Genomic DNA, 15,334 nt, shown 5'->3' on the forward strand with positions numbered 1-15,334 from the left:
TATTTTCAAAAAGGGGTCCACCAGGACGCCTGGGTGTCTCAGTGGGTTAAGCCTCTGCCTTCGGCTCAGGTCATGGTCTCAGGGTGCTGGGATCTAGCCCTGCATCAGGCTTTCTGCTCAGCAGAGAGCTTCCCCCTCTGTCTGCCTCTCTGCCTACTTGTGATCTCTCTCTCTCGAATAAATAAATAAAATCTATTTTTTTTTTTAAAAAGTGGTCCACCACTCATGGCCCTCACTCTCTCTCTCCCCTCATACATGGCTTCTGACCGCTCGCCCATGACCACCCTCTGGACTGAAGAACTGTATTTAGGCTGTGCCCATCTAGGAATCAATGCCAGGCCCTCCTGCTCCCAGAACCCCACTCCGTGAGTAGAGCCACAACTCAAGGCTGATGACTGGTCCCTCTCATTGCTTCCACTGCCAGAAGAGGAGGCGACCTCCTGTGATGAAATCATGCTCTCCCACCATCACCATCTACGCAGTAAGCCAACTCCAACTTCATTGGGGGCAGGGCGGGAGCAGAGCCTCCTAGAACCTGCCCAGGGAGTCACCAGAGGTCCCAGCCCCAGTCTCTGACCCCCACCCGCCACCAGACACAAGCTGGCAGTGCGCTCCTTTGGGGATGGTCCAGAGGCTGACACCAGGGTGACTCTGTTGCTCTGGACCTTATATCCCTCCTAGCCAAGGAAGGCTTTGGATGAGTCAGGACTCTCCCAGCTCTGGAGGGAATCACCTGAGGAGCATTAGAAAACTATAGCCTCCAGAGAGTCACCCTCCAGAACTCTGCACTCAGGAGCTGAGGCCCAGAGGTTTTGTGGGACAACCAGACAGAAGCATCCAGAAGGAGCAGAATGCTCTGTGGACTCAGCAAGTCTAGAGTTTTTCGGTCCTGGGCCTCCTACCTGAGACTCATGCAACCTGGTGCGGTTCTCCTCTGAGCCTTGGTCTCCTCACCTACAGATACAGTCTAGCATCCTGGGGGGGTCAAAGAATGGCCTCCAGAAGGCCCACGCAGCCTCTTAACCACAGGGAGGGTGTGAGATTGCACAAAAGGATCTGATCAGGGCAGGGAAGGGGTCTGGTAGGCCTGGGTTCTGCACAGGACAGCAGGGGAGGGGCTGCAGGGGAACCACTGCCGGGAAGGAGAGGGACCGAGAGCAAGTGGGTGTTCCTGGTGCTGGGGCTGGAGGTCGAGGGCATCTCAACACCAGTGGTTCCATCCTCCTTCTCTCTTCTCAGAGACTCCTCGCTGCCTGTCCTCTCCCTGGCAGACCTGGAGCTGTATCTGCTCACGCCCCTTCCCGGCCAGGAGCAGTTAAGACGGACTCCTAAGGAGATGTAGAGGTGCTGGCAGTGGCCAGGAGTGGAGGCAGAAGAGGAGAGGCCACACATGGCCAAGGTCAGAACCATGGCCCTCTACAGGAAGATAGAGGCTGGGGCCTCATGGCTCTCTGGGCTCTGACCACAAGGAAGCACTTTTGCAATATAGGAAAAGAAGAAACCAGATTGATAAAGGAAGTGCTGGTCACTCTGGGGACGGGTGAGTTTGGGGAAGGCTCTCACCCTCCCTTGCTCTTCTGAAGGGGCCTGATCCTCGCTCTCTGGGTGTCTCCCGACTCCCCAAGGAGGCACCTCCTAGGGCCTCCCTCTGGCTTTGACTGAGCTGCTGTCGTCTCCTCCCCGGGGAGGAGAGTGAGACAATGGGTCTGTTCCTGCTGCTGTCTCTGCTGCTGCTGCCGTCATGTCTGCAGGCTGGTGAGTGTCCAAAACACCCTGGCTGTGTCCCGAGGCCCAGCGAGTCCCCAGCAAGGGCTGTGGCTGGGCAGCTGGACAGGGGGTCTGCTGGGGGAGCTGGCCAGGCCTCCCAGCCCCAGCAAGCGACGGGCTGGTCCCATAGTGCTGGTCAGCCCCAACCCTTCACCCTCCTCCCTACCCCATGCCGGGCGAGGGGAACACCCAGGCCAGGGAGCCAGTCCTACCATCTGTCCCACTACTGCCCGTCGGGGAGGGTGTCAGAAGGGCTGGGCTTATCGTCTTCATCTCTCCCCGTGGCTTCAAGTCTCTCCTCTCCCCGCTCCTGCAGGTAGATCAGCAGAGTGTGATACAACTAACTACGGAATCAACCAACCAGACCGCCTCTCAGCCCCCGAGGGTGGCTCCGTCCGCATCCCTTTCTCCTTCTATCACGACTGGCAGTTAGCCCCGGATCCCAGAGTGAGTGTAGCCTTGAGACGGACACACTTCCATGGGCCGGTCATCTACAACAGTACTCAGCCTTTCATCCATAAGGACTACAGGAACCGGATCTCCCTTGAATTATCACCGGGTCAGAGGTCGGGCTCCCTGCAGATATCGAACCTGCAGGAGAAGGATGGGAATTTGTACTTTTGCCGGATCCAAGTGGAAACATTAAGATGCGGCAAGAGGTTGTGGCAGGCCCTCGAAGGAACCGAACTCACCATCACCCCCGGTGAGTCCAGCTGCCCCGGCAGCCACCACGCTCGCCCTGAGGCTCCTAAAGACCATGGCGCCCGCATCCCCCAGGCCTGGCCCAGGCCCCCCTCTTCCTGGGCGCCCTTCACTCAAACTCCTCTCCCACACCACCTCCTCCCCAGCCCTCTGCCGACTTGACTCTTTCTCCGCCATGTCCCCAGGCCCGGGCTGCCCTCCCTGCCACCCCCTCACGGCTCCCTCCAGACCCAGCCCCACGCCCCCAGCCTCAGCACCTTCTGGGCTGCCCAGTTTCCCTCCCTTCCTGCCCTAAGCGGGGGCTCCAGCTCCTCCCTGCCCTGCCCCCAACCATCCAGGATGTGGGCCGCCTTCCCTTTGTCATGCGTCCACGTGCGCAGCCCCAGCCAGCCCCAGTCTTGCGTCTCCCCAGAGCCATGGGCCCAGCCCAGCGCACCCAGCAGGTGCCCAGAGATGACCCACCCGAGAGCCCGGTCCCCTGGCGATGCCCCATGCCCTGTTTTCCCGATCCCCCCACTTCCTCCTGCTCTGCTCCTCGGAACCCAGACCGCAGTGCTCCCCGCCCAGCCCCATCCCTCCTCTCCTTCCCCATCCCTCCTCTCCTTCCCCTCCCCCCTCCCCGTCCGTCCTCCTTACCCTCCTTGCTCCCCCATCCCTAGTCCCCGCCTCTGCCTGTCCTGTCCCCGGTGTCCCCTCCGATCTCGCCCCTCCGTGCTGGCCTTTGAGAGGCACAAGTACAGCTGCTCCTGCTCACTGTGCCCTGTGGGGTGAACAGCTTCGTATGTGTTGCTGGGATTAACCTGCCCCACGGCCCTATAGTAACAGCAGGTACTGCCATCGTCTTCCTGCCGCAGATAGGGACACTGAGGCTCGAACAGCCTAAGGACCTGCCCAAAGCCACCATCATAGTGCAGGTGGGACTGGAACACAGCTTAACCCCGGAGCCTCCACTTGAGCAGTAACTGCTCAGCCTCACCAGCTGACCTGAGGCTATCTTTGTCTTGACCTATTTTTCGTGAATAATGGATGTGCTACATTGCTAGATCCTCCATGTAACTCGGCAGCCCGTGGGAACTTGAACCTGCGTTTGTCCCCACAGCAGGGTGGGGAGGGCATCTCTCCCAGGAGCAGGCACTGGGGGGGTGCGCTGTCTGTAGACTTCCTTAAAAACCAAAAACCTACGGTTTGCTTTTACAGCTACTCGCGCTGGCAGTTCCAAACTATACATCACTGCTCCTGGCCGGAAGGACACTGTCTGTGTCCCCAGCCCTGGTAACCACTGCCCCACAGGACCACTGCGCTGCTTTTAGAGCAAACAGAAAATGGCTCCCAACTGAATTAGGCCAGACAGGCTTGGGTTTATATTTTGGGCACCTCCTGCACCTTCCTTTAAGTGGCCATTTCAGGAAGATTTTGGCTCTTCTCAGACCCTCCTCCTCTTCCTTCCTTAATTCTCCTAACTCTTCTCATTTCTCAGTTTCAGTCACATTCGTTATGAGTTTTTCATCAATAAATTATTTTTTTCAATTAGTACAATTAATTGGATATTCATGCTCATATTTTTTTATATCTAGGGAAGTAATAAATAGAAGTTTAACCTAAGTGAAGTATGACCACACAAAAACATCCCCCTAAGGGAAATTTGCTTCAAATAGAACTGAGAAGTCTGTGGTTGGCTTAACCATGCTTTTTACATACAGATGTTTTCTTTTTGTATCCACGTCTCACTGTATTCTCCACTGTAAATTCCTCTTTTTATGTCTTAGCCCAGAATCCTGTATTACACTAGGGCTGAAAATATTTTATTTTCTTCTGATTTTTGTATGCTTTCTTTTGGCAGGAAAACTCACTGATCTAGTGAGGATTTCTTTTGCTATATGGTGTGAGGTAAAGACCTACATTGATCTTCATAGCAAGAAACAAATCAATCGTCCCAGCTAGCTTTATGGAATCTTTTTTTCTCTTCTCCATTGACTCATAGGCCTGGCCTTTTTGTAGGATAGCACCCACTTCTGGTCTGTCAACGGCCATTTCCCCGTCTTTTCCCTTCTCGCTACCAATACTGTTCTAGGGATTGTAACTTGTCACGGTTCAGTGGCTGGTAAGTCTATGTCCATCAGAACCACGTTACTTCCCTAGAAACCTTACTATTGTTTTGGTCTGTTGTTTCACATAAATATTAGAATAAGCTCACCAAGTTCTGAAGAATACATTTAGAGGTATTTTTAAAACCAAAATTGCATTAAACCTATAAGGCAATTGACAGAAACGGAAATCAGTGTAAGTCAGTCTTCCCACGGGAATGGGCCCTAATTATATCCCTCAATAACCTCTGCAGTGTTCTTCCACAGACCATGTAAATATCTCACAAGACGCTTTCCTCTAAATCCTCTATTCTTTTTACTAATATGCAACATTATTTTTTGAATGTTCATTTTCTATGATTTTCACTAGAAAATATTGCATAAATTCTGGCCAGATGCTGGGTTATAGGCACGTTTACCCGCCCCTCCCTATCCAGCTCTACGAAAATGAGAGCAAAAGGAAATGTTTAAGACAAAATCCACAAGGACAAAAAATATGCGAGTCGTGTGGTCAAAAACAGTATTTGGGAAGCTGGAAACACGTGGACTAATGTCCCTGGCCTAGGAGACCAGGGGAGCTTAGCTCTAAACCAGCAGTGGGGAGACCCGGAAGAAAGGCATCTTTTTAACTACAAAATCCCCTGATGGTTCAGCAAGGGTCACCCCAGAACCCTTGACAGTGGGAGTGCAAGAGCTTCAGACAATGGAAGATTGGGCCAGAATCTATTTAAGAAGGAAGGAAACCTCTATGACCCCTTCCCACCCAGCAGACTGGAGATTTGCTTTCCAGAAAGGATGGACCAGAGGGAGTTTGGGGGCACCACCCCAGGCATACTGGTGGCAAGGGATGAATCCTTAAAACTAGAGATCTGGTGAACTGATGAGACCCTAAACGCCCAGCCCCCTTTGATGCCTCCCAGTTCTCAGGCAACCCAGCTGGTATCTCCCATCCCGTGAGGGACAAGAAATCAGGAGATTCTTCTCTGGGAAATCTCTCTGATGGAAACCCCAAAGGATCCAGAAATCCTAACAGATCCTACAGCCCAGTAGCGGACAAGCACTTTCTCCCAGACCACACACACCACCTCCAGTCAGCGTGGCTTCTGCGCATCGGCCTCCAAGGGGACAAGGACGTGGGGTCTTGGCCTCTCCGGGAATCCCCTAGCCCTGAGGATTGCCTCTGCTGTGCCTGGGATGCCTGAGGCTAGAGTTTAGGGGTCCCTATTTGTAGGCGATGAAATGAGGTTCTGAGGTCACACCACTGATGAGAGGTAGAGTCAGAATCTAAGCTGGGTGATGTGGATTATTACCCACTCCCTGTGTGAGAGCTTCAGAGAGTGGTCCTCCGTCCTCGCTGTTCCCCAAAGTAGGGAACAAGAAGTGATGGTTTCATCACCAGTCCTCCAGGGGAGAATCTGCTAAATTCTCATGTCTTCTCAGCTCTCAAGATGACCACCACTGCCCCCACCACTGCTGCCCCCACCACCACTGACCCCAGCACCACTAGCCCAACCATCACTGGCTTCAGTGTCTTGGAAGGCAATAGGAGCTCAGCATCTTCACCCAGGAGTGTGGAACCTGTGGTCATAGTGACAGTGGCCAACACTGTGCTCAAAACTGCAATTTTGGGACTGATACTCTACCTCAGGTGGAAGAGGAGCAAAGGTGAGTTATTCGGGTCCATGCCCCCCCCCAAGTTTCCCTACTGAGTATTTCTCAGAACCACTTGCATCAGAATAACCCTGGGTCCTTCTGCATTAAAAAATGCCCCTGCTGGGCATGAGGTCTGGGCTTGGGAATTTGCATTCTTATTTATTTTTTTAATAAGATTTATTTATTTTTTTAAGATCTTATTTATTGATTTGACAGAGAGATCACAAGTAGGCAGAGCAGCAGGCAGAGAGAGAGGGAGAAGCAGGCTCCCCGCTGAGCAGAGAGCGCGATGCAGGGCTGGATCCGAGCTGAGGGCAGAGACCTTAACCCACTGAGCCACCCAGGTGCCCTGGAATCTGCATTTTTAAAGTCAAGTGCTTCTGTGTGCGTGATCAAGTTTGAGAACCAGTGCTCCAGACCCTGGAGCAGGGTAACAGAAGATAACAAATGTAAATAAAGCATAAGTCCTGCCTTCCAGGAGCTCAGAGCCAGAAGGAGGGGAGCTCTTTGCCTCACTTGCAAAGAGCTGTGTAGGTCTGGAGAAAGGAGGGGAATCAAGGCGGACTTCCCATAGGAAGTGACCCTGTACAATGTGAGGGTGGTGAAACGGTCACTATCCATACAGGAGCAGGAAGTCAGTGAAGAAACTGTAGGTAGCTCAGTGCTGTGGAGGAGGCTGGCAGCAGGAGAAGAGAACCTTGTAAATGACTCGTAGGAGCCTGTGATCCCAGAGGCAACGTGAAGCAGGGAAGTGGCCACCTTAGCTCTCCTTCCGGATCCATCAGTCTGTGCTGGTGGGGCCAGAGGCGGTGCCAGTCTAATGCAGTGGCAGTGGGTGGAGGGAAAGAGCCAGATCCTGGAACAGTTTAAGAAGGAAAACAGTTTTTAAAAAAGAGAAAGAAAGAAAAAAGGAAGGAAAACCAGTAAGACTTGGGGATTGGGCTGGTATAGAGGTGAGGGAGTGGGAAGAACTCGGGTGAATGAGTCCTGGGGAAACCACCAAGCAAATTAGAGAACATGGAGGTCAAGACCATGTTAGGGGGAGGACGATGGTTCCTTACTCGGGGGTATGTTGGAGAGGTGCCTGTGTGGCCTCCGCGGAGAGATGTCCCGGAGCAGTGTGGGTGTCCGCATCTATAGCTCAAGAGGACAGGGCTAGAGGCGTTCATCATTTACACCGACCAGCCTCCAGTATTGATCTGAAATTCCTCTGAAGAAAACTTCCAGCGAGAGGAGGTGAGCTGCGGGAGATACTAAAGCACAGAGTGAGGAGCACAGAGTCCGGACGGCTGCCGTCAGGTCCGGGCTGCGGAAACACCGGTGCAATGGTACCATTACTCTCTGCCCCAGCTCACCCGTCGGTGAAACGAGAAGAGTAATTACACTCCCCCCGGGGTTGTCATGACAATCACATGTAACGCATCGCGACTAGATCCCGGCACACAATAAGGACCATATGAGCATTAGCGCCTGCAGTTTTAAGCTGTAATGATTGAAATGATTCGATCCAGTCCTATGGAAACACAGATAAACCAGTATCCGAAAAGCGAAAAGCCCCAAAAGAGGCAGGATGAAACAGATCAAAATATATTCAGAATTTAGTAGGTTAATCAGCAGCATTTCTAATCACTGGGGAAGGATGAGAGTCATTCAGTACACGGTGCTGGAACGAGTGAGCGGCCATCTGGGGAAAATAATATTATCTCATAACTCACACCAAAATAACTTCCACCGAGATCAACCAAAGAGTTAAATGAGGGGGAAAATAACCCCAGTACTCGAGGAGAGCACGTGAGACCATCTCATGTCCATGCAGTGGAGATGGCCTCCCTAAGTATGACGTAAAACCTAAAAGCCATGAAGAAAAATGTTGACAAACTCAACATATACAAATTGCTCTTCGTTCTGCAGAGGAAAAGTCACAATGGCTGTCTCTACAGTGAGGCTGAGGGTCGGAGAGGAAGAGCTGTGACAGTCACTGAGGGAACAGAAGATGGTATTTCAGGATCCACCCAGAGGAGAAGCCAGAGCTCTGTAAAAGCATCACTGTGCATGATCATGTCTCCCCCATGCATGTGTAGAAACTTCTAGAACATGTTGGTTAGAAGTTATGTTCCCCTGCTGGCACCACAGAAGAAAAGTACCAGGGCTTACCTAAGACAGAGTTCCTTGTTTCCCCTGACAGAAAAGGATGAGAAGGCGGATGGCAGAGGCTGCTGTCCTCGGGCACTCAGGCTTCTAGCTTCCTGCTCACTGTCCTAGCTACTGGCTTCTGTCCTGAAGGTTGCCTCGTGATCCAAGATGGCTGCTTGGAGTCCAGCCATCATTTCTGAATCCAGGCAGGAAACAGGAGGAAGGAAGAAAGGACAAAAAGACCATGCTGCGACAGTTTGTCCTTTACTCAGTCTTCCTGAAAATCGTATCCACAACTTCCCCTTGAATCATATTGGCGAGGATGCAGTCATAATCCCCACATGTGTCAGTAGGGGAGCACGCTGCCACCCCAAATAAAACCAAGGTTCTGTAACTGAGTAGAAAGAAATAAATGGAAATTGGGTAAGCAAAGAGCGTCCGCTGTCATAGGCCTCATCTGGAATTAGAGATGTGTCAGCTAAGTGTGGCCTAAGGACAGGGGAACAGGACAGGTCAAGGAGCTCGTGAGAGGGGGAATGCAGAGGAGAGGGTCAGCAGGGGGCTTGGACAGCCGGAAAGAAAGTGGATTATTAAGGGACAAGAGTTCACGGGGTCAAAACGCAGGCAAAGCCAACAGGATGATAACAGGAGAAAGCAGGAAGGAAAGAAAGTTGTAGCAGAAAAATGATGCTGGCGTTTAATATTGCAGAGTTCTCAGTCCCAGGGATTAAAAAAAAAAAGGGTATGGTGGGATAGAGGGTCTTGGAGTAGGAGTCCCCTGTGTCCAGAGGGTTGTCTCCGAGGATGGTGGGACCTCCTAGATGGTGTTGGGTGGTGGAGGGCATGTCTGTGATGCAGGGGCCAATTCTTGGGAAACGCCCCAGAGAGACTCTGGAGGATGAGGAAGGAAGGGGTTGGTGGGGAGACTGGCAGGGTTCAGGGGCGGAGGGTGGAGAGGAACAGGCCGCAGCTCAGACCAGGGTCCCAACAATGAGGCTCACAAGGCAGGAGAGAAACAGCTGCCCCTCCCCGTCCACGGTCTCACCCCCTTCTCCTTCCTTCTCGCCAGGATGAAGCCCAGGGCGACAACCCCAGCCTCTATGCCTCCCTCACCCTCTCCAGCTCCTCATCATGGGCAGCACCTCCCCGCCTCCCTCCCAAGGAGGCCCCGCAGGAGGAGACCCTATATTCTCTCGTAAAGGCCTGACGAGTGGGACTGGAGGATGATGCCTTAGACTGAGCTGCCCAGCGGGTCACAGCCTCTGATAATGACCCCGGCCAGACGGGAAGACTCAGAAGCCAGTGGGTGTGGAAGGCCCCCAAGGACCACAGAGAGACAGAGCCATCTGCTCCACCCCCTCTCCACCTTCCCAGCCCTTGCCCAGAGAGTCACAGGGCTGGTGGAATTTGCCCAAAGGCATCTAAGGAGAAAACTGATGGCACCTTCCATTTCTGTCTTCTGCTTCTCTCCAAGAATGAATTATAATAAAAGGTCACACCCGAGATCCCTCCCCCAGTACTGGAGTTGGGTGACTGCCTCGGGGCGGGACACAATAAACCCAGACACTGGTAGCCAGCCCAGAAGCCAGGGGCTGCCCCTCCTCTGCCCATTCCCCTTCCCCTCCGATCAGAACGAGCACGCACTTGCCAAGTGCACCACCTCCTTTAGGCGCCTCCAACACGCTGTGCCCGGGCTGGATGCGCTCACCCGAACCGGGAACAGGACCACAGGGGTCAGTGCTTTTCTCCAGGCCACGCACCTAGTAAGTGGCTGAGCCTGGTCTGAACCCAGACCTGCCCTCCCCGACGACGGCCTTCTCCCAGGACTCAGGTGTCCCGGCCTTCCCACATCCCTCAGACTGTGCCAGCCTCCCACAGACACAGGGACGTGTCCCGGGAGCCGAGGGGAGGGAGGGAAGCCGAAGGGAAGCTCGGGGTTAGAGACCAGCTGCGGAGAGCGGGAACCTGTTCTATTATCACGGGAACTGCACAGCTAGGACTTCGGCCAGTTGACCTGTAGCCTGTCACCAAGCGCACACTCAGCAGCTTCTCAGGGACCCTCTGAGGGGCGCCCCCTGCTGCCGGCAGGGAAGGGGCGAGAGAGCCGCAGGGAGCCAGGTGCACACAGCTCTTCCTCGAAGAAGGCCAAGGTGAAGTCCCCGGCGGCATCTCCACACCAGGGCTCCTCCAGCTGCTCTGGCTCTGTCCCAACATCTTCCAGGAACTGCTCCAGGTCCAGGTCACTGGAGGCGTCATCGTCAGTGGGTCACATCCAGCCTCCTGAGGCTATGGCTCCTCGGGTCCCGGCCCTTCTTCTCCCCTCCCCTCCCCCCACCATGGGACAGGCCCCAGGGATGAGCTGGTGGGGTCAGGCTCAGACAAGCTGCTTGCTTGCTTTGGGGAACTTCTTGTTTTTTAGCCCGATTATTTTTTCTCCCTCCTACAGCTTTGACCCATAACTCTCATCCCACCCTGGGATCCCTGCTCCAAAGCCCCCTGGCAAGACACCTGGAGCTTCCCGTAGGAGGACGGGATCGGGGAGGACTTTGAGTGGTGCCCCTGTGTTTGCAGAGCAGACAGGATACTGGAGCTTCTCCAGAGGCTGGGCATGTCAGACACTGAAGTCTTGGGCAAGGAATCAGAGCTGGGCCACAGGGAACAGATGCCCAGAGAAGTGAGGAAATGAGCAGTGTTTATCACGTGGTGTTTACAGAGAAAACACCAAGTTCTGGAGCATTCAGAGAAACATTTTTCTCAGTTTCTGCTCTCAAGGGACACAGTCGGGAAAGGACGTTAGGCAAGAAAAGAACCAACACCAGCATATCTACTGCTACGTGAATAATAAAGGGAATGCGTTACAAGAGTTTAAAGTACGGATGGAAAATTCAGAGGGCATTTTTCTGTAGGGGATGAGCTGAGTTGAACCTGGATGGTTGGGATGGTACAGGAGAGGAAGGAAGCCGGACAGAGAGCGGGATCAGAGGCCTGCAGGAGAAGGCAGAAGGCGGTGACACAGGCAGGCAGACCCAGCCCAGCTAGAGCAGAGTTGGTTTTAGGTTGAGAGAGGAAGTTTGGGTTATTCTGCAGGCAAGGTGGAGCCCCTGAATATCTGTGAGTAGAAGCATCTAACCATAGGGGTCAAGTTTTCCCAAGAGTTTACACAAAAGGGAAGCTGGGAAAAACGTCTAAGAGGATCATCACCCTGGGCCTCACCCTCCAAGGCTGCCTTCCCACAGTTCCTTCGGCCTCTCTAATGGGTCATTTCCACAAGTGTTTGTATCCTCTTGCTGTGACAGAAACAGAAAGCAGCTCAGGCAGCAAAGGAGGGGATTAGCCCAGGTGACCGAAGAATGCTGGGGTTGGTCTGGCTTTCAGAGCTCTAGCTAGTCTCTCTCCGGATCTTTTTCTCTGAACTGCTCACTTCTGCCCCCTACTGTTCAGCTTCATCCTCGGCCTCCACTGGGTCTCAGGGCCCATGGGCTCTTCCTACAAGGTGGCATATGACCTACTTTCTCATGTCAGTTTTTTAAGTTTTTATTTTTTTAATTAAAAAAAAAAGATTTTATGTATTTATTTGACAGAGAGAGGGATCACAAGTAGGCAGAGAGGCAGGCAGAGGCGGGGGGTGGGGGGAGGAGGCTCCCTGCTGAGCAGAGAGCCCAATGCGGGGCTTGATCCCAGGACCCACGAATCATGACCTGAGCCGAAGGCAGAAGCTTAACCCACTGAGCCACCCAGGCGCCCCTACGTTTTTATTTAAATTCCAGTTAGCTAACAGTGGAGTATTAGTTTCAGGTGTACACATCATGATATATGTAACTATAGGGATTCAACAGTTCCATAACTTTCCCACGTCGGTCTTTCAGGGAAGAACTACTTTTTTCCACTAACTCCAGCAAAACCCCTCAGATGGCCACGCCTCAACTAGCTTAGGTGACCTGTCCATCCTGGAAACAATCAGTGTGGCCATAGAGATGTGTTGCTCTCTACATGACCAGACCTGAGTCATGGGAAGAGGTGCATGTTCTGGAAAAAGAAAGTCAGGACTGGAGTTTTTACTTGTATGCGTTCAAAGTGCATTGTTCTACATAACCCCCATCTGCCCCTTTTCCATCCTTCCTACAGCCCTGAAGGTGTTGGAGCTGCACTCCACATATCAGCCGGGGTCCCTGAAGGCCACAGTGCTGCACTGATGGGCCCACAGCTGGAGCCCGTACTCTCTTCCACACACCAGTAGCCTCCTGGCACTGCGTGGCCCAGAAGCTAGAAGAGCTGCCCAAGGGCCCCCACGGCATGGTAGTTCTGAGGCTGGGTCCGCTACATCGCCACCTTCACTCCATCTGTCTTTACCTGGTGACTGGCAGGGATCTGGACAAGCTGTGGCTGAACTGTTGGCCTGGGAACCCTGCACTCTGTGGTCATCAAATTGGCCAACACCGACTCCAAGTCTGTGTGTAGGGCAGCTTCTGGTTTCCCCTCTAGGTGAACCGGCCCCTCTGTGCTGCATCTGGGGACCTCCACCTGGCCTTTCTGGACACCAGGGAAATAACCCCCAATCAGGCCCTGCCCCGTGGCACCCCCCACCCAGGGTGGTTCATCTGCCACAAGGTGGATTTGCTCCTCCTCTTCATCTGCCCCATCTGAGTGCTTCTGTGGGTCCTGCGACTGTGTGGATGGAGGGCCTGGGACACAGTTGTGAAGAGGACCAGAGTCATAATAGGAATTCTAGGATAAAAGCGGGTGTTACTGACTTCTCTGGCCTGAGAGGCCACAGTAGTTTCTTAACCAGTCCAGCCTATTCTATTTTCGTCCTACTCTGACCACTTCTCTACTCAGAACAAGAGTAGTTACTTTTTTTTTAAGAGTAGTTACTTTAAATGAGACCTTCATTAGCCTGCTCAAAAGCCAAAGCCAAATTTATATCTCAGTATAAATCCAAAGCCCTAACTGTGGTCCGTGATGGCCCGGCCGAACCCTACATCATTTGTTGTCACTCTCTGCCGTCCAACCCCATGCTCTTCTTCCTGCTCAAGCAAGTCAAGTCGTCCTGCCTCAGGACCTTTATACCTGCTGTTCCTGTGCCTGGAAGGCACATCTGCCAGACCCTCATATGGCTGGCTTTCTTCCCATTCAGCTCCCTGATTAAAAATCGTCTCCTCATAGGCTTTTCCTGACCACCTTCAATAAAAGAAGCCATCTTCCCAGCCAGGCACTCTACCACAGTCTTGTTCTCCTTTTCTTTCATATCACTAAACACAATCTATAATTATCTGGTTTACTATTAAGGAACAGGGAGTTTGTCTAGCTTACTCACTGTCGCATCCCCACGACCTAGGGCAGTGCTTGAACCATTCCTCCAATGAACAGATGGATCAAAGGCAGGTGACTAAGGTGTTACTTCTGTGCCCTGCACCTTCTCTCAGCAAGCCTGCATCTTGTGAGAAATAAGCAATTGGCCCAAGTGCCCCTCTGTTGCGGTTGCTAATTACCAAATTTGCAGGATTATCTCCATTAAGGATTCGCATTTACCTTAGGGCTTTATGATTTTCCATGCAGTTGCCTATTTTTATTTTGGACGACCCTCCCAAGAACATTCTCCTACTTTACGGGGGACCCCAAGGGGTGGCACACGGCTGAGCCAGTCTTTGGTCCTAGTTTTGGTTGCAGAACCAGTGATAGAGATGACTGTCCTCGCTGGAAAACCGGCCTCTTGCAAGGGGGCTGGAAGCGATCACACTGACCTCTGGTCTTCTGGACATCAGTTCCTTGGCTGAGGGGCTTCTCTGACCACCCTAAAGGGGGCTCCGTGACCAGGCACGACTACGTCCGCAGTACCTAGGACCCTCTTCCGGCTCCGCTCCTGGGCCACCGGGTCTTCGCTCAGAGCTTGCCATGAGTCTTCGTCTCCGCTCTGTTCAAACACGTCGCCTGCCACCACCACGGTGCCCAGGGCCGTGCCCGCCACCACCACGCTCACGTCCCGCTGGCCCCCATGGCCCGGCGTGGCCCACACCTCGAGCCCGGGGCCCAGCTGCAGGGGCCGCTCCTCGCCTAGCCCGTGGGGGAGGTAGCGGCCTCCGGGGAGGCAGAAGTCGTGCGAGACCAGCAGAGCCGCCCCAGGAAAAAGCCCCAGGTTCCCGATGTGATCCGAGTGTCCGTGGGTGCCCACCACCAGCGTCACGTCTCCAGGGGCCACGCCCTGCCCCGCCAGGGCCCCCAGGAGCGCCTCCCGAGCCCAGGGGCCCCCAGTGTCCACGAGGATGGGGCCACGGGCCGCCTCTTCCAGGGCGGTCTTCGCCCCGCCGCTGTGGGGCGGGGACTCTTGGTGGCCGGTGGCTGAGCCCCAGGCCTGAGGCAGCACAAGCGTCACGGAGCCGTCGGCGCGTACCGCTTCGTCGACCCCCTCCGGCTCCGCGTAGCCCTGAAGCAGGACCACCACCGAGTAGGGGTCCCCGCGCACCAGCAGAGGCGGCTCCCCGCGCAGCGGCTCGGTCCGCACCGCAGCGCTCATGGCAGGATCGGGACGGCTGGGGAAGGGAAGTGCGGATGTGGGCGACTGCCCGGTCCCTTTGGGTTCCCACGTGCGCCCCGCCTCCTCCAAGTAGCCCTTTCCAAGGCTGTTCCTTGCCACCCCCTAACTCCCTCAAGATGGTATCGCCCTAACCCCCTATCCGTAGATGGCATCGCCCAAGCTGCCCTTAGCGTGAACCCCGCCAGTCGCTCTGTTTTCGGCCGTCGCCGCGCTTCTCTTGTGGTAGGTCCTCACCCATCATCCCCCAAAGGACATCCTCTTTATTTCCCTCAATCTAACCGAGGCGCTTCCCGCCTTGGACCTAGTTTCACCGCGTCTCCTAATTCTTCCCTCCCTGCCAGGTTAGACCGGCCCCCGGAAAAGCGCGCGAAATTTTGTCCTCTGCGAGCTCCCGTAAACCCAGAGTACGGTGGCCGAGACGCGCTGCCGGACGCGGTTGCTTAATTCCGGTGCATTCCCCCGC

The 15,334-nt window shown here is 54.0% G+C and overlaps 2 protein-coding genes across 4 annotated transcripts; one reads left to right on the plus strand and one right to left on the minus strand.

The window, feature by feature from the left end:
* The first annotated feature begins 1,514 nt into the window (after window positions 1-1,514).
* LOC123390698 (paired immunoglobulin-like type 2 receptor alpha) lies at window positions 1,515-9,855 on the plus strand. Of its 3 annotated transcripts, none has more exons than XM_045075061.1 (4): window positions 1,515-1,755; window positions 2,084-2,470; window positions 5,994-6,218; window positions 9,409-9,855. In XM_045075061.1, the coding sequence occupies exons 1-4, from the start codon at window positions 1,701-1,703 to the stop codon at window positions 9,411-9,413; spliced, it is 672 nt and encodes a 223-aa protein (XP_044930996.1). In that variant the 5' UTR covers window positions 1,515-1,700; the 3' UTR covers window positions 9,414-9,855. The 3 variants fall into 3 exon arrangements, with proteins under 3 accessions (XP_044930996.1, XP_044930995.1, XP_044930997.1); XM_045075060.1 differs by lacking the exon at window positions 9,409-9,855 and adding an exon at window positions 8,392-8,774; XM_045075062.1 differs by lacking the exons at window positions 5,994-6,218; window positions 9,409-9,855 and adding an exon at window positions 3,667-4,009.
* MBLAC1 (metallo-beta-lactamase domain containing 1) lies at window positions 8,401-15,257 on the minus strand. The gene is made up of 2 exons (XM_004781829.3): window positions 14,081-15,257; window positions 8,401-8,535 (listed from the first exon to the last, which is right to left on the minus strand). The coding sequence occupies exon 1, from the start codon at window positions 14,848-14,850 to the stop codon at window positions 14,098-14,100; it is 753 nt and encodes a 250-aa protein (XP_004781886.1). The 5' UTR covers window positions 14,851-15,257; the 3' UTR covers window positions 8,401-8,535; window positions 14,081-14,097.
* Between the last annotated feature and the right edge of the window lie 77 nt (window positions 15,258-15,334).

This window comes from Mustela putorius, unplaced genomic scaffold, assembly GCF_011764305.1.
Source record: "Mustela putorius furo isolate JIRA1106 unplaced genomic scaffold, ASM1176430v1.1 tig00000139_pilon_pilon_pilon, whole genome shotgun sequence".
In the NCBI taxonomy this organism is placed as follows: Eukaryota; Metazoa; Chordata; class Mammalia; order Carnivora; family Mustelidae; genus Mustela; species Mustela putorius.